General features: G+C 43.7%; 4 protein-coding genes across 14 annotated transcripts in view; 1 reads left to right on the forward strand and 3 right to left on the reverse strand.

Moving 5' to 3' along the window:
- Positions 1-4,639, reverse strand: part of celsr1a (cadherin EGF LAG seven-pass G-type receptor 1a) — a 59,449-nt gene extending 54,810 nt beyond the window's left edge. For 9 of the 10 annotated variants that reach the window (XM_086059193.1, XM_086059192.1, XM_086059188.1 and 6 more), the window contains exon 1: positions 910-4,639. In XM_086059193.1, the coding sequence (XP_085915319.1) occupies positions 910-4,456 (3,547 nt within the window). In that variant the 5' untranslated portion in view covers positions 4,457-4,639. The remainder of the gene's footprint in view (positions 1-909) is intronic. The other variant, XM_086059194.1, reaches the window with a different exon arrangement.
- Positions 4,640-5,493: 854 nt separating this feature from the next.
- trmu (tRNA 5-methylaminomethyl-2-thiouridylate methyltransferase) lies at positions 5,494-11,282 on the reverse strand. 2 transcript variants are annotated; one of them, XM_086059362.1, is made up of 12 exons: positions 11,073-11,282; positions 10,741-10,906; positions 10,561-10,667; positions 10,206-10,328; positions 9,965-10,137; positions 9,846-9,899; positions 9,658-9,724; positions 9,476-9,576; positions 8,260-8,404; positions 8,099-8,181; positions 7,893-8,033; positions 5,494-5,902 (listed from the first exon to the last, which is right to left on the reverse strand). In XM_086059362.1, exons 1-12 carry the CDS (start codon positions 11,152-11,154, stop codon positions 5,768-5,770), a joined length of 1,377 nt encoding a protein of 458 aa, XP_085915488.1. In that variant the 5' UTR covers positions 11,155-11,282; the 3' UTR covers positions 5,494-5,767. The 2 variants fall into 2 exon arrangements, with proteins under 2 accessions (XP_085915488.1, XP_085915489.1); XM_086059363.1 differs by having other exon boundaries at positions 5,494-8,033.
- On the forward strand, positions 11,271-13,964 carry LOC147160232 (uncharacterized). The gene is made up of 7 exons (XM_086059365.1): positions 11,271-11,372; positions 11,573-11,750; positions 11,916-12,097; positions 12,172-12,302; positions 12,354-12,502; positions 12,586-12,675; positions 13,626-13,964. The coding sequence occupies exons 2-7, from the start codon at positions 11,573-11,575 to the stop codon at positions 13,865-13,867; spliced, it is 972 nt and encodes a 323-aa protein (XP_085915491.1). The 5' UTR covers positions 11,271-11,372; the 3' UTR covers positions 13,868-13,964.
- Positions 13,262-15,047, reverse strand: tprkb (Tp53rk binding protein). The gene is made up of 4 exons (XM_086059366.1): positions 14,706-15,047; positions 14,503-14,625; positions 14,258-14,434; positions 13,262-14,185 (listed from the first exon to the last, which is right to left on the reverse strand). The coding sequence occupies exons 1-4, from the start codon at positions 14,844-14,846 to the stop codon at positions 14,099-14,101; spliced, it is 528 nt and encodes a 175-aa protein (XP_085915492.1). The 5' UTR covers positions 14,847-15,047; the 3' UTR covers positions 13,262-14,098.
- Between the last annotated feature and the right edge of the window lie 49 nt (positions 15,048-15,096).

A 15,096-nucleotide genomic window follows, 5' to 3' on the forward strand; every position in this document is an offset into this window, starting at 1 on the left:
TTGTTTGAGACAAAGACAGGGAGCTAGTCACTTAGCAAAACAACACCGCTGCTTAAACAAGGAGAAAGACTTCCACCACCTGATGTGGGCATTAAATCACCACCTTTGTCTCGGTTCCTAAAACTTTTTGCAAGCAGTTTTCTGATCAGAATTGCGACCAAACATGATCTTAAGACTGAAAGTGCAAGTTAGACCCATTGGTTAAAAGAAGGCAATTTGTATTCCTGCAGAATGTTTCCCATGCTGGCATTGCTCAGCTTTGGGAGGAAATAGATGACAAGAGCGGAGGAGATCGAGCTGGGTTGGGCTGTTTGCCCACTTTTACAGAGAGCAGAGGGTGGGGGGTTAACATAAAGAAAGACAAAGAAGGTTGAGCAAGCAGCTGTCAGGACTCAGAGATGACTGGCTAGTTTATTCTATCAGGGTATTAGATTGATCCCGTATGACGGCCTGATTAATGACACTTGCAACTCTTGCTTGTGTGTGCTTGCCAACACTGAAGCCCCCACCCTGCTGGTTAAGGTGGAGATGTCCAAATGTTTGCATTTGTCTAATCTTTAACTCTACAAGCACAAAGTCTGCTTCTGGAACAGAAAAACAGCAATTTACCCCAAGGCTCAAAGTTGAACAAGAAACTACGACTAACAACAAAGCAGCAATGTGGAAGTCCTAAAATTTGCACATTTTATTGCCTCAACCAACCATCTACCTTCACACAATACACTCAACACCCAAATGGCGCAAAAGCAGCTGAACCGGATCACGCAAAGAGCCTGCAGCACACTTCCTGAATATACTGTCATGACAACAAAAACATGCCGCTGTATCAGTTAGCACAATTCTGTATTGACTCAGACCCTCACCTTGAAAACTCATATTGAGTTTCGCAATATTAAAAATGTCTCTTACCTGTGACAGAGATGATCATAGGTGCCTCCAGTGGCCTGTCATTATCCAGGGCCTTGTTGAGCCGCAGATCTCCCGTGTCCTCATTTAGCAAGAGCAGTTTGAGCTCGTTCCCAGATTCAAACGTGTATTGCAACTTATCCGACATGTCCGGGTCATGAGCTGGTACTCTCCCGATTATTCCAGATGGAAAACTGTTGGACTTGTTGGTAATGTAGTTGTTGAAAATGATGTCAAAGTCCTTTAGCACCGGCAGGTTGTCATTCATGTCCTTCAGGCGAATGTGTACGGTGGCCCGGCTCACCAGCGGCGCTGAGGTGGCCTGTACCACAATCACATACTCTGTTTTGGTCTCGTAGTCGAGGTCGATGAGGGAAATGAGGTCGCCGTTGAAAATATCCAACTCAAAAATCTCTGGGAAGTTCCCTTCAACTATTTGGTACATTATCTGAGCATTTGTGCCCTCATCAGGATCCGTTGCGGTAATTCGAGCCACAACAGACCCGACGGGAATGTTTTCCTCTACATCGATGAAAAGTTCATCCCTTTCAAACACTGGAGCATTGTCATTAATGTCCTGAACTACCACATGTACGGGAACAGCTGCTCTTAAAGGCGGAACCCCCCTGTCCACAGCAAAGGCCTTGAGGTCATAAACAGGAACGTTCTCCCGATCTAGTTTGCGAGCAGTTCTGATAATCCCAGAATACTGCTCAATGAAGAAATCCCCATCACCGTCATCGCCACCTTGGAACGTATAGCTCAGTCTGCCATTTGAGCCAGAATCTCTATCAGAAGCAGAAATCTGGAGCACGCTGGTGTAGATAGGCGCATCTTCAAACACGCTCCCCTGGTACATGTCTCGAAGGAACTGAGGAGCATTATCGTTAGCATCCAGGATGATAATCTCCACATAGGTGGTGTCGGATTTCTGAGGGATGCCATTGTCTTTAGCGATGATGGCCAGCGTGAAGGAAGCCTGGTCTTCATAGTCAATCTCCATTTGGGTTGTGATGGTGCCGGTATCTGGGTCGATTTTAAACTGCGGAACACTGTCCTCCATAATGTATGTGATGCGAGAATTTTCTCCAGTGTCTTCATCTGTCGCGCTAATCACCACCACGGTGGATCCCACTGGTTGCTCCTCGCTGAGCATCACCTGGTAGTTGGCGCTTTGGAAGACAGGTCGATGCGTGTTTGCGTCAGTCACATTAATGAAAACCTGCGTGGAGTCTGATCGGGTTCCATCGCTGGCCGTGACTGTCAACACATACTGGCGCTCCTGTTTGTAGTCCAGGGGGAGGGCGAGAGTGATGAGACCGCCGCCGCTCTGGCTCGTGATGGCAAAGCGGTTCCTGGTGTTGCCGCTGGAGATCTGATATGTTACCACACTGTTGACATCCCGATCAAGAGCAGTCACCGTGAGCACGCTTGTCCCCACGACGGCGTCCTCGTTGATCTTCAGCGAGTAGACTTTCTCTGTGAACGTGGGCACATTGTCATTAACGTCGAGTATTGTGATGGTCACGCTGGCCGAGGACGACATCACAGGAACGCCGTGATCTCTCGCCTCCACCCCGAAGCTGTAGAACTCAGTGGTCTCCCGGTCCAGCTCTTCACTTACTGTAATCCACCCGGTGCTGTTGTTAATGGTGAACGGAAAACCAGGAATGGTGTCTGTTAGCCGATATTCCAGCCGGGCATTCTCTCCCGAATCGCCATCGATTGCTTGAATGTGAATGACGGAGTAGCCGATGACAACGTTCTCCAAAACAGTTGCCTGGAAAGGTGTACTGACAAACATGGGGGCATTGTCATTCACGTCCACTACTTGCACGATCACCAGCCCAGTGCCGTTAATCAGCGGAGGCCTGCCGCCGTCCTGCGCCTTAATCCTCAGATTATACTCACGAACCATCTCATAGTCCAGAGGGTTGATAATGTCAATCACACCAGTAGGAGAATGAATATAGAACTGACCTTTAACATTGCCACTGATGATGCTGTAATGAACTTTAGCATTGTTCCCCTCGTCTTTGTCCGCCGCCTCCACTTTGATGACTTTGGTGTTGATGGCCACATTCTCTTGGACCTGTACGACATACCTCTTTTTGCTGAATTGAGGATAGTTGTCATTCTCGTCCTCGACAGTGATGTGGACGGTGGCGGAGGCCCGGCGGGGACCCGGCTCTTTGCCCTGGTCGTCGGCCTCAACTGTCAGCTGATACTGCGCCCTGGTCTCCCTGTCGGGCCGCTCACGGATTCTCACCAGGCCATTTCGAGGGTCGATCTCAAAGACGGAGTTGAAGCCTTCGCTGTTAACAATTTTATAGACCATATTAGCATTGGCGGGGGCGTCCTCATCATTGGCGCGGATGGTCATCACTTCAAACCCCACTTCTACATTCTCCCGTATACTAACTCTGTACTCTGTCTGCTCAAACACAGGGCTGTGATCATTGGTGTCACTCACAGTGACAGTCAGGTAAGAAGTGGCGTATCGTCTCGGCGTGCCGTTATCAGTAACAGTGACTTTAAAGACATGAGTGTCTTTCACTTCTCTGTCCAATGCCTGAATAGTTGTGATGCTGCCTGTCTGGGAGTCGATTGTGAAAAAGTCATTGGACCTGCTGTCAAACAAGGCTTCCATGCTGTACTCCAGCCTTCCTCCCTCACCATCATCTGGGTCAGTGGCTTTGAGGGTGATGACCCGTGTCCCGGCTGGCTCATTTTCAGGCACGGACACTTGGTAGTTGGGGAGCTGGAACTGCGGTGACGCGTTCACCTGCCGCTTACCTCTTCGGGTCAACTCACCAATGTTTCCGTGAAGGTTTTCCGATCCAGAGCCATGTTTAGGCACTATTTCGAACCGCAACGTGAGCTGCAAGCTTAGCCGGCTGCCTTCAGGTGTGTGCAGAGGACATTCAAAATCCACTTCAGGCTGCTCTTTAATGTTCTCTGGACACAAGTCATCAGCTAGAAACAAAGCTCCGTGTCTAAACAGTGCGGCTAAATGTCTTCCAACGCACATTGTGTCCAAAAAGGTGGTGCTCCTTGTTAAAGAAGGCAAAAGTTCTACAACATTGAACAGCAAATCACCTGCATGGAGACAGGAAGTTTCTTCCAGTTTTAAATTGTGCTTGATGTGGATGTCAGGCTTGCTTTGAAACGTCCTTCTCCTGTATTTGATGAAACAGTCTTGTCCGTGGACGAACACGTTCAAATGCGTTTGGACCACATCTCCAGAAGTCAATGAGGTGCTTCTGAAGTGCACAGGCGCGGGGTTCCAACTCGTGCGCGCACACTCCACAGTTCGAGACAGCCCGATAACTCCACTGTACTTCCCTACTTGGAAAAGACTCCGTGTGGATCCAGGAGATAAAACCCTGTCAAGTTTGTGCATCCAGCCCGGTCCGACGGACAGGTTCGCCAAGACAGTCCCGGGTGGTAAAGACCCCGTGAGGTGAAGCTCCACGCACGCCAAGGGAGGCGCGTTGAGCAGGACGCAAACCCAAATCCACGCGCTCCACAGCACCATGCTTGGGAACATGACAAATCCCAGTCAAGTGCAGTCAAACTCATGCGTGGCAGCTCTCCCGCTCCCGGCGTCGCGTTCGACTCTTCATGTTGGAAGTTTTAACGTGGAAAAAGACGCTGCGTGTCCATGGTGTCAGTGGATCCACGGCGCGCACTCCAAGCCTGCGTAGTTTCAAATGAGCACAAAATGGCTCCGCAGCTCGGCCCTCTCCACACCCTCCTCCTCCTTGAGGAGCTCATTAGCATAAACCTGCTGGGTCCCCCACCAGGTTGCTTCTTCTCATGGAGATTTAGGAAGTGGCCCTGACCGGGTGACCAGCGAGCACATGAGTATTGTTATGACGGTCTTTCAATTCTTTCAAAGAACCTTGCTGCCTTTGTAACTTTACTAATATACTGTATACATAAACTTGTTTAAAGTGCATGGAGGAAAAGGTTTCTCACTGAAAATAACTCTCAAACAGTTGTGCTGTCTTTTTGGTTAGTTACTGTCTTGATACGTTAATTTAGGAATAAATATATCTTTAAGAAATCATATAGTTGATATTGTCGTTAATTAACTTGTCTAACATGTCTTGTCTAACATGTCCAATCTTCTGAAGCTGAACCGAAATATGACATATACGGCATACATTTATAATGTGCAGTATTTAAATTAATCTGATTAAATATGGAATACTATGTGAGCATGCAAAAATTGCCTCCAACTTGGGGAGTTAGCTTGTATAATAACCCCCCGCTGTGGACAAAAGCTGCACAACAACTCAAACACGGTAACGATTTTTAAAAGCACGTTCCTTTATATTTGCATTATCGAACAGAAAAGGCACTGAAAACAGCAAAATATCGAATTGTCACCTTCAGAATAATGATTTAAGCTCTTTCTTTTATCCAGAAAACACTAAAAGCTGAACCAAATATTCAATATACCCTAGGCATTAATCATGTAGTGGACTTGGAGCGTAATTATTTTTGCATGATCTGTTTACTGAGGATGTTGGTAATTTTAGCAGAGGTGACCAACATCTTGAGATGATAAATAACACAAGAGCTTATTATTTATTTATTAGAAATATAACACAGTGATATCCATGAGTGAGTTTTTGGGCATTTCATTTGAATAATAATAATAATAATAATAATTCATTTAATTTATAGGCGCCTTTCAAGACACTCAAGGTCGCCTTAAACACAATAAATTTAAAAAACACTACAATAAAACAACAAAACATAATACATAATAAAAAATAGCGAGTACTATAACAATGTTAAAGTGAAAAAGCAGTCCGAAAAAGGTATGTTTTAAGTCTGGTTTTAATAAGTGTTAATGAATCAATATTACGGATGTCAGGTGGTAGTGCATTCCCATGACGGGGGGCAGAGCGGTTGAAAGTTCTGTCCCCGACGGTGGCCAGGCGGGCAAAAGGAATGGAGAGGTGGAGGGAGGCCAGATGAAGATCTGAGAGAGCAAGAAGGTGTGGCAATGTGAAGAAGGCCCATGAGATATGGAGGAGCAAGGTTATTTATGGCCTTAAAAGTGCAGATCAGTATTTTGTATTGGATGCGGAAACGGACAGGAAGCCAATTAAGTTTTTGCAGGACTGGAGTAATGTGGTGCATGGAAGGGGTCCTTATAATAATGCGAGCAGCAGAGTTCTGGAGAAGTTGTAATTTCTGCAGTGATTTGATGGGGACACCAAACAGAAGAGAGTTACAATAATCCAGGCGAGAAGTGACGTGGCTATGAACAAGAACAGCAGCAGTGTGATGTGTGAGAGATGGGCGGAGACGATTTATGTTGCGTAAATGGAAGGATGCAGATCGGGTGATGTTGTTTATGTGTGACTGAAAAGAAAGTGTGCTGTCAAGGATGACACCCAGACTTTTAACCTGAGGGGAGGGAGAAACAGAGAAATTGTCAGGTGCAATGGAAAAACTGTCAGTTTTGGCTAAAGTGGACTTAGTACCTATCAATGGGATTTCAGTTTTGTTACTGTTAAGTTGAAGAAGATTGGATGGGAACCATTGTTTGAGTTCGTAAAAACAGTCAGTAAGGGAGGAAGGAAAGAAAGTGGCATTGAGGTTAGTAGACAGGTAGAGCTGGGTGTCATCCGCATAACAGTGAAAATGTAAATTGAATTTGCGAAAGATATTGCCAAGAGGTAAGATGTAGATAATAAAGAGGAGGGGGGCCAAAACAGACCCCTGGGGAACACCAGAATAGACGGGGGACAGATAAGGTTTGAATGATTTCATTTGAACAAACTGGGTGCGGCCGGACAGGTAAGAACTAAACCATTGAAAAGGTCTATCTGTAATGCCGATGCTGTGGAGTCTGGTCAGGAGGATGGTGTGAGAAATTGTGTCAAAAGCTGCTGTGAGATCAAGGAGAATAAGAATGGTGAGTCGGCCTGAGTCAGCTGCCAGAAGGAGGTCATTGGTGATCTTAATGAGGGCAGTTTCTGTACTGCGGAAGGGCGGAAACCAGATTGGAACTGTTCATATAGATCATTAGGTAAGATGGGTGTGGAGTTGTGAGGCAACAGTTTTTTCCAAGACCTTTGAAAGAAATGGAAGGTTTGAAATGGGACGAAGGTTATTGAAATTACTGGAATCTGAACCAGATTTGTATTGGGGCTCTAGCTGCAGTTTTAAATGCTGTTGGAAAAATACCAGTGGAGAGAGATGAGTGAATAATGTTGGAGATAAAAGGGGATTAGAAACAGAAGGCAGGCTTTAACCAGAGCAGTAGGGGATCAAGCTGGCAAGTAGAAGGTTTGGAATGACAAATGATTTCTGAGATCTGAAGTGGAAGGCAGAGTAAAACTTGACAATGCATGGATGGATGAAACACAGGGAGGCACTAAGGACAGACTAGACGAATGGGAAGAAGGAAGTTGCTGGTGGATCCATTTGATTTTTGAGTCAAAAAATGACATAGGGAAATTGCAGAAAACTGATGAGTAGAGGTGGGAAGGAAGGTGGATGTGAAATATTGTCAAGCAGAGAAAATAGTGCCTTGGAGTTGCCTTCATTTTTATGGATTAATGTTGTGTAATAGCAAGATTTAGCTTGATTCAAACAGTTTTTGTAATGAATAAGGTGTTGTGTATACATGTCCTTGTGTACAGTGAGTCCAGTTCTCTTGTGCAGGCGTTCAAGTTGGCGTCCTTTGGATTTTAACTGTCGCAGAGAAGGAGTAAACCAAAGTGCAGAAGTGGTAAAAGATACTAATCTGTTTTTTAATGGCGCAAGTATATTGAGAAAAAGTATTCAGTCTCTTCATGGATGGATGAATGGATATTTATAGGACGCCACACTTAAAATAAAATAAAAAACAAGAAAATACCTCAATATCATGTACGTATACAACTTATTACAATATACATATATTTTGTTTACATTCTAATTATTTTTTTAATGAATATTAGAAGGCCGTGTCATCTGACCGGTTCTGGCCTCTGCTCGTCTTTACTCAGCTGAGTAGCTGCCAAACATTCCCGACTCCGCTGGATGGTAAAGTCAGTGGGCCCCAGCTGGATGATCTTCCCGCTTCCCAGACACTCATCGCCTTTGTAGAGCACTGCGAACTGGAGAGGGAGAAGGACTTTGTAAAGTATATGAAAAGAGTTGAAAAGTGAAATTGATTCACTACCTGTCCAGGCGTCAAAGCTCTGAGTGGCTGCGCGAGTGAGATCCACACAGAGCCGTCCATGTTGAGAGTCACAGTGCAGGGAGCTGGAAAGCACAATATGTTGACTAAGAATGTTTCTTTTATGCATCAAAATCCCTTCTTGTAGTGTTAAATGCACACACTCAGCGGCATCTGGTGGATGAAGCGGAAGTGACACTCCATCATCTTGCTCCGGGCCAGTTGGGGCGGCGGCTCCTCTGCGATCCAGTGGAAGCGATCCGTCCGTAGGGCGTTGCGGAAAAGAGACGGGTGATTGGTCGATGGTGCCTGAGGCCAAAGACATTTGAAATTGATTAGAAATTAGTCAATTGTTTTGATTTGTGATAAGCAGGTGAAATTTGAACAATTTAAGTCCGCTCAGTAGACTATAGTCCACTAGAGGGCGGTAAAGAGGCACAGCTTGCATTGAACATACAGTGGAACCTCGCAGTTCGAACCTCTCTGAACTCGTACAAATCGAACTTCGACCAAAAAATCTGAGTAAAAAATGCCTCGGATTTTGACCTCATTCTCGGAGTTTGAACACCCAAGGAAACCAAGCAAAGCCGAAGGTACCTCGATCGGGTAGCCGAGTGATGCCGAATGCTCAAGTGCGGTAGTGGAGACGAAGCGCTGCTCATTTCCAGTCACAGCAGGTGAATACTCCCGGAGGTGCTTCGTACATTCGCGAGTGCATTTTGATTTTTCCAAGGCAATTTTCTTCGATATGGGCCCAAAGAAAGACAGCAGTTCCAGTGGCAGAAAAGAAAAACGTACAGTGCTACGAACATTAGTGGATTTAGGAAGGAGATTATCGCGCCGTTGTAACTACTGTGACTACTTCGGTAAATACTGCACAAGGACCCCCCTTAGCTGTTCAACAACGTGCCTGACGCTAAACAGCGCACAAGGACCACTTAGTAGTCTAACAATATGCCCAATGTAAAATACACTAACTCAGCACTGAACTAAAGTATGCATTTACACAGTATTTTTCATCCACTGAAGCCATCACACCACAACCAAAAAAGTAAGTATTTGTATTTATTTAAATACTGTACAGGGTGTACATGTTTTTTTTTTTTTTTTACATAAATAGAAATTAAAATAGGAATTTTCTGTTTTTGGAACTTGGGAACAAATTAGTTGCATTTACATTATTTCCGATGGGAAACATTTTTTCGGAGGTTGAACAATTCAGACTTTGAACACTTCACAGGAACCAATTGTGTTCAAACTCCGAGGTACCACTGTATTCAAATTAGTGGCTCAGCCCATTATGAGGATTTTTTTTAAAATGTATTTAACATTTGATGTTCTTTCTTGTGTTCTTATGGTCACTTAAAGCAGAAACCTTACCACCAGCACGTCACCCGTATTGATATCTTTGTCCACCACAAACCAGGCATCCCTCTGTCCTCCAATCCGCGCCCTCTGGCCCAGCGTCAGAGTGAACCAGCCTTGACGTGGAGGTCAAAGGATGAGCCATTAAGATTGGGATGCACTGAGTTGAAACTTGTTGCCCACAGCTGTAAACATACCTTTGTGCGTCCCCATTACAGTCCTATCCTCAATGGATACGAAGTTACCAGGTTTAGGTTCGAGGTACTGGGGGGGGGGGGCATAAATTGGAAAATAAATCATGGCCATCCCAGTTTAACTTCCCATGGAAACCAGAATGTTCCTCCATTTTGGCAGCTTTAATCAAGTTACACATAATCAAACTTACCTCCAGAATAAAGTTTTCAAAGTTTCTCTCGCCAATGAAGCAGATGCCCATGCTCTGAAAAAAAAATAATCTAGTAATAAACACACATGTGGTTTATACATACTCTTATTTTGAGTCACCTCTTTCTTTTTCAGCACATGGTGAAAGCCTGCTTCAGCCGCCATCTTTTTCACAAAGTCCTTGGTGAGACCGGCGAGTGGGAACAAGGTGTGCCGCAGGGCATCCTGGGAGATCTGGCTGAGGAAGAAGGTCTGGTCTTTGACGAGGTCGGCCCCCTTGTGCAATCTAACCGCTGTTGGGGGGGTCAGAGTGATGAGGTGAAATTGGGGTGTAAAATCGCAGAGTGAAGGCAACACATACGGTTTCGGAGCTCAAATCGATTTCTGAAGAGCACGAGAGGCGTGGTTTTGGGGGTTTGCTGGAAGACCTCCTCATCTTCCTGGGAGGTCCTCGCGTAGTGGCCGGTTGCCATGGCGTCAGCACCTACATGTCAAAAAGCACAGAGAAATGTCATAAAATGTATTTAAAAAAAAAAGGGTAATAAGATAAATGATTGTACCAAGAAACAAACATAAAAGAAGGGTTCATACCAAAGTGTAACAAAATAATTCATAAAATAAGACTATTATATATATATCTTTTTTTAAATCTCATCTGTCAGTTTTTAAAACCAAAGGCAAAATATATGTGGCCACCCTTGTAGACTACAACATACCTAGAGTTATGATTGCGTACTTGTGGAAATGGCTGAATTTGATATGCTTATTGCAGAGTATATCTGGATTTGGTGTCCTTCCTTTCTCATATTCCTTTAACAGATTACTGAAAAGGTGCAGAAGACCACAATTAGATAGGCAGGAAAAGGAGTTGACATTTATGTTGACATTCGGAATACCTGAAAACCTCATGCCAGTATTCCTTAACATATGACACTTGATGGAAGGGGATGTCGAGCATCTGGCACACTTTGTAGGCATCCTCGCAGTCCTTATCTGTGGTGCACACCCCACTTTCATCCAGGTAGTCCCAGTTCTTCATGAAAACACCTGTCACGTTATAGCCTAAAATGGCCAACATTAAATATTTATTGTCAAAAGTAATTACAATGACTACGTTTGTTAATTTGTGCATGGGATGTCAATAGTGGTGGTGTACATAATGAAATGGCCAGGTGTTCCTGTTGTACAACGCCTGTTGTTACTGTATGTCAATGTGACTTCGACCCACCTCTTTTCTTCAGCAACAAGGCCGCGACGGAGCTGTCAACGCCGCCCGACATGGCGCACACTACGTGCCGTATAACACCCATCTTCTTCAACTAATTCCGCTCACGTACCTGTTAGAAATAAAATGAATTAGCTTTAACACTCATGTGTCACTATTGCGCACAGCCATGATTGCAGTCCATTGCAGATTACTGTCCGACTTGAAAACCCAATCACTCCGGAACCTTTCTCTCAGAGGGGGAAACAAGTATTGTAACACCGCCACGGAGTTGCACATATTTTGAGTTTTTACGAATAAAAGGTGAGTGAATTTTTTTGATCCATTATGACTCACTTAACGTTTAAATTGGTGTTTAAAAACTCACTATGATTTCTTAGCAAGGTTTATAAAATAAAATAAATTTTACCCGTGTTCAACCATGACTTGTTTTTTGTTGTTGTGCAGTTTTCGCTGTTTAGTGAGGTGACTAAGCAAATATGTATTTACATTGTTTTGAGCAGATGGGCGATATGTCTGCAGACAGTGTTACCCTGGATCTTCTACTGGAAGCCAAGGAGACCGTGAGGAGAAGCCCATTGGGAGTCATCAACACCCCTATGATCACCTGGAGCCAGACCACCCTGCCTGTCAACAAGGCCCATAGTATCCATCTTAAACTGGAGAACATGCAGAGAACAGGCAAGAGTGTGCTTTTAAATTAGATGCTGTAGACTTTGATTGAGCGGGGGAATTAACTATGATAATTAGAAGTTATATAAATACAACTGTAAACTGTAATTAGGCATTGATTCTTTTGCCTCCAGCTCATCTGTGACCCTAGGTTGGTGGCATTTTTAATTGCAGGGTCCTTTAAAATTAGAGGTGTGGCCAATCAGTTTGCTAGGAGGCCAAAGGGTGGCAATTTTGTCACCATGTCCGCAGGGAATTATGGGAAGTCGTTTGCATTTGCGTCAAAACACTACGGGTCTAAAGGTAAAGTGGTGATGCCAGAAACTGCCCCGATATCCAGATCCGTCCTCATACAGGTCAGAGGTTATACACAATAATGCATGCAAGTAAATCAGTAGTTTACTCACACATTTTTTTCCCTTTCCTTCAGAGTTTTGGCGTGGACGTGGAGAGAGTTCCCACTTCCTGTCTGATGAATGTGGTGAACCGTTGTGTTCAGGAGGACGACATGACCTTCCTGCACTCCTACGATGACCTGGATCTCATCGCAGGACATGCCAGGTACGCCCAATGAAAAACAAACACGTGGATGAGGTATAACTGTATGTGTAGTTTGGGTCTGGAGGTCCTGGAGGTGATGCCTGAGCCTGATGTTGTGGTGGTATGCTGCGGAGGAGGGGGGCTGCTGGCCGGAGTGGCTGCTGCAGTCAAGCTGTCAGGATGTGACAAGACCAGAATCTACGGTGTGGAGCCAGAAGGAGGTAAGCAGAACACATCTTCCAATTGTAAAATGAGCCATAGAGCTAAGTCAGCGCTGATGGCTGGTGTGAATGTTTGACTTCAGCCTGCACCATGTACAAGAGCTTCATCCAGAAGAAGCCAGTGGGCATGGCCACAAGCAGCATTGCATCGGGACTTGCACCACCATTTGCAGGTAGTATCTTAACAATATGAACATTCAAATTTCATTTGATATACGTTTTTTTAGTGGAAAAATCTCAAAATAAATACCTAATTAAGTAAGTTATCTCAAATAAATTACAACTTAATCGTGACAGGTTTGACAAATGTGAAAATGTTAGAACACATCTCATAAAGGGGACTTCATTTTTACAAACTTGTTTTGAATACCTTGAATACTGTTTGTATTAAAAACATAACTTTTTAACATCAGATATATTATTATCAGATATAGATTACAAGCTTTAACTGTACAGCTTCAAAACTATGCAGCCACATCGCAAGTCTTTTTTGAATTATTTCTTCAAGAATAAAGTACAATTATCGAATGTGGATGGATTTGACAATTACTTTTTTTTCTTCATTTAATGTCAACAATGTGTGTGGATTGTCACCATACATTTTTTTTTTAATTACTGATTAATACATTGGCATTTGGCAACATACTTTTTGTGAGGTGTGTACTTCAGTTTGATGTGTGAGACAAGTGAAGCCCTCTTATTTTTGTAAATAATTTAGCTTCTTGTACAACACTATAGAAACAAGTTTGCTGCAATATAAAGTAGTCAAAGTCTTTTATAACAATCTTAATTCACTCTCTCAAATTGCTGGCATAAAAAGTTAATATATCCCTGAGTCAAAATGTCTTCCAAAATGGCAGTTGTGCCCCAAGTGTGTGCCAAAATTCAAACATTGATACCTGGCATCTTGATAGCGATACTGAAATGTTACCATCTGAAAAACCTAAAACATGTGCAGAATGTGGAATCATACGTGTCAAAACAAGATGATATTAATGGCATTTAAGACTTACCTAGCTATACAATAAAATAATCTTGAATATTTTTTTATTTGCTTTATCTTTAGTTCTCACGCACAGACGTGCAATTTCCATGGCATAATTTTTCTTGATTTGACCATCAGGCACGCTGCCCTACGAGCTGTGCCAGCGCTACGTGGAGGAAATCGTCCTGGTGAGCGACGACGACATCAAAGCGGCCGTGTCGACCCTGTACCGAGTGGGCCTGGTGGTGGAGCCGTCTGGTTCGGCCGCCTTCGCTGCCATCGCTGCCGCAAAAATACCCCGACTTGAGGGGAGGGATGTTGTGTGCGTCCTCAGCGGCGGGAACATCGGCAAGAATGAGCTTGCAAACTTTCCAGACTGACGCATGTGAAATTCACTCCGTAAATAGAAGACGATCACTGACATGTCTTAACGTTATTTTTAAAAACACGTATAACAAATAAAGCACATGAAATCTGCCTAGTTGACATGTTTGTTTGCACTGAGACAAGGAAGAGAATGTATTTTGGACAAGCGTAAACCTATTAACCCAATCCTAATCTAAGGCCAAATAAACAATAGTCTGTATGGAAAGTCGAGGGACTTCTTGGAGTTACATTACATCCTTGGTGGCCATTCTGCATATGACTGCATCCAGAAGAGTGCCACACTTCTCCTCATGAAGACCGACTTTGTATAGCTGAAAGACCAGACAAATGGAAAGATAAGGGTTAAATCCATTGGGACAAACGTGTCCATTATTGGACAATACCTTTTTAATCTTTTCAAGGTCTGACAAAGAAGAAATGTCATCCACTTGAATCTGCAGTCCATCCACTTTGGTCGCCATGTCCCCCACCAGGTGAGAGTCTTCTTTGTTGTGGACCAGGACCACCAGGACGGAGTTGTCACCGTCCGAGATGCCAAATCTTTTGAAGGCTTCTGAGATCTGTTTCAAGGAATTAATTGCTCAGGTCAAATATAGCAGTTTTTCCACATTAATAAATGCAAACTTACATTATTAGTAGGTGACAGGTTGAAGATAATCTCTGAAAATAAGCTTCTTGTCTTCATTTGATTAATTTTCTGTAAATGCACAGCCTTATTTGCAGCCACCAACACTTGGAAAGGACTCAGCAGCTAAAAACAAAGGGGGAAATTACATTTAAAAGCTTAATGACAAACAGACTTCACACAAATTCTATAAACTTGAAACTCACCATAGTGGGCTTGATCAGGGCACCTTTTATTTTTCCTTGCACGGCATTTTGCCGTAGTTCGGCGGCATTTTGGACCTCTTTAAAAAGAATCTGCGTCACGTTGAGGTCGGGGGAAAGTTCTAGGGTCTGCGATAAATGCATTTTATTTTTTTTAAATCAACAATGTGCACATTGCAGGGAGGAAAAAAACACCACGCACGTTATGTGAAGCTTTGAGCGGAGGACTAAATATACGGTAACACCGGAAGAACGCACTTGGGTAGGTAATAATTATATTTTGCTCACAATTAAGGAGTTACATTAAATTCCGTACATATGAGTGTTATTGCGCTTGGTAATTCCTCTATACTATAGTAAACTAATAGCGAGTACCAAAAAAATATAGGAATCT

This window comes from Leptonotus elevatus, chromosome 17, assembly GCF_054856555.1.
Source record: "Leptonotus elevatus isolate MCC_2025b chromosome 17, RoL_Lele_1.0, whole genome shotgun sequence".
Lineage (NCBI taxonomy): Eukaryota > Metazoa > Chordata > Actinopteri > Syngnathiformes > Syngnathidae > Leptonotus > Leptonotus elevatus.

Coding starts and splice junctions, on each gene's coding strand:
- tprkb (XM_086059366.1), bottom strand. CDS start 14,846: ATGCATTTATCGCAGACCCTAGAACTTTCCCCCGACCTCAACGTGACG. Junction 14,626..14,705: donor CCCTGATCAAGCCCACTATG/GTGAGTTTCAAG, acceptor CTTTGTTTTTAG/CTGCTGAGTCCTTTCCAAGT. Junction 14,435..14,502: donor ACCTGTCACCTACTAATAAT/GTAAGTTTGCAT, acceptor TCCTTGAAACAG/ATCTCAGAAGCCTTCAAAAG.
- LOC147160232 (XM_086059365.1), top strand. CDS start 11,573: ATGGGCGATATGTCTGCAGACAGTGTTACCCTGGATCTTCTACTGGAA. Junction 12,503..12,585: donor CGGTGTGGAGCCAGAAGGAG/GTAAGCAGAACA, acceptor GTTTGACTTCAG/CCTGCACCATGTACAAGAGC. Junction 12,676..13,625: donor ACTTGCACCACCATTTGCAG/GTAGTATCTTAA, acceptor TTTGACCATCAG/GCACGCTGCCCTACGAGCTG.
- trmu (XM_086059362.1), bottom strand. CDS start 11,154: ATGGGTGTTATACGGCACGTAGTGTGCGCCATGTCGGGCGGCGTTGAC. Junction 10,668..10,740: donor TACTGGCATGAGGTTTTCAG/GTATTCCGAATG, acceptor GCACCTTTTCAG/TAATCTGTTAAAGGAATATG. Junction 8,405..9,475: donor ATACGGGTGACGTGCTGGTG/GTAAGGTTTCTG, acceptor CTTTGGCCTCAG/GCACCATCGACCAATCACCC.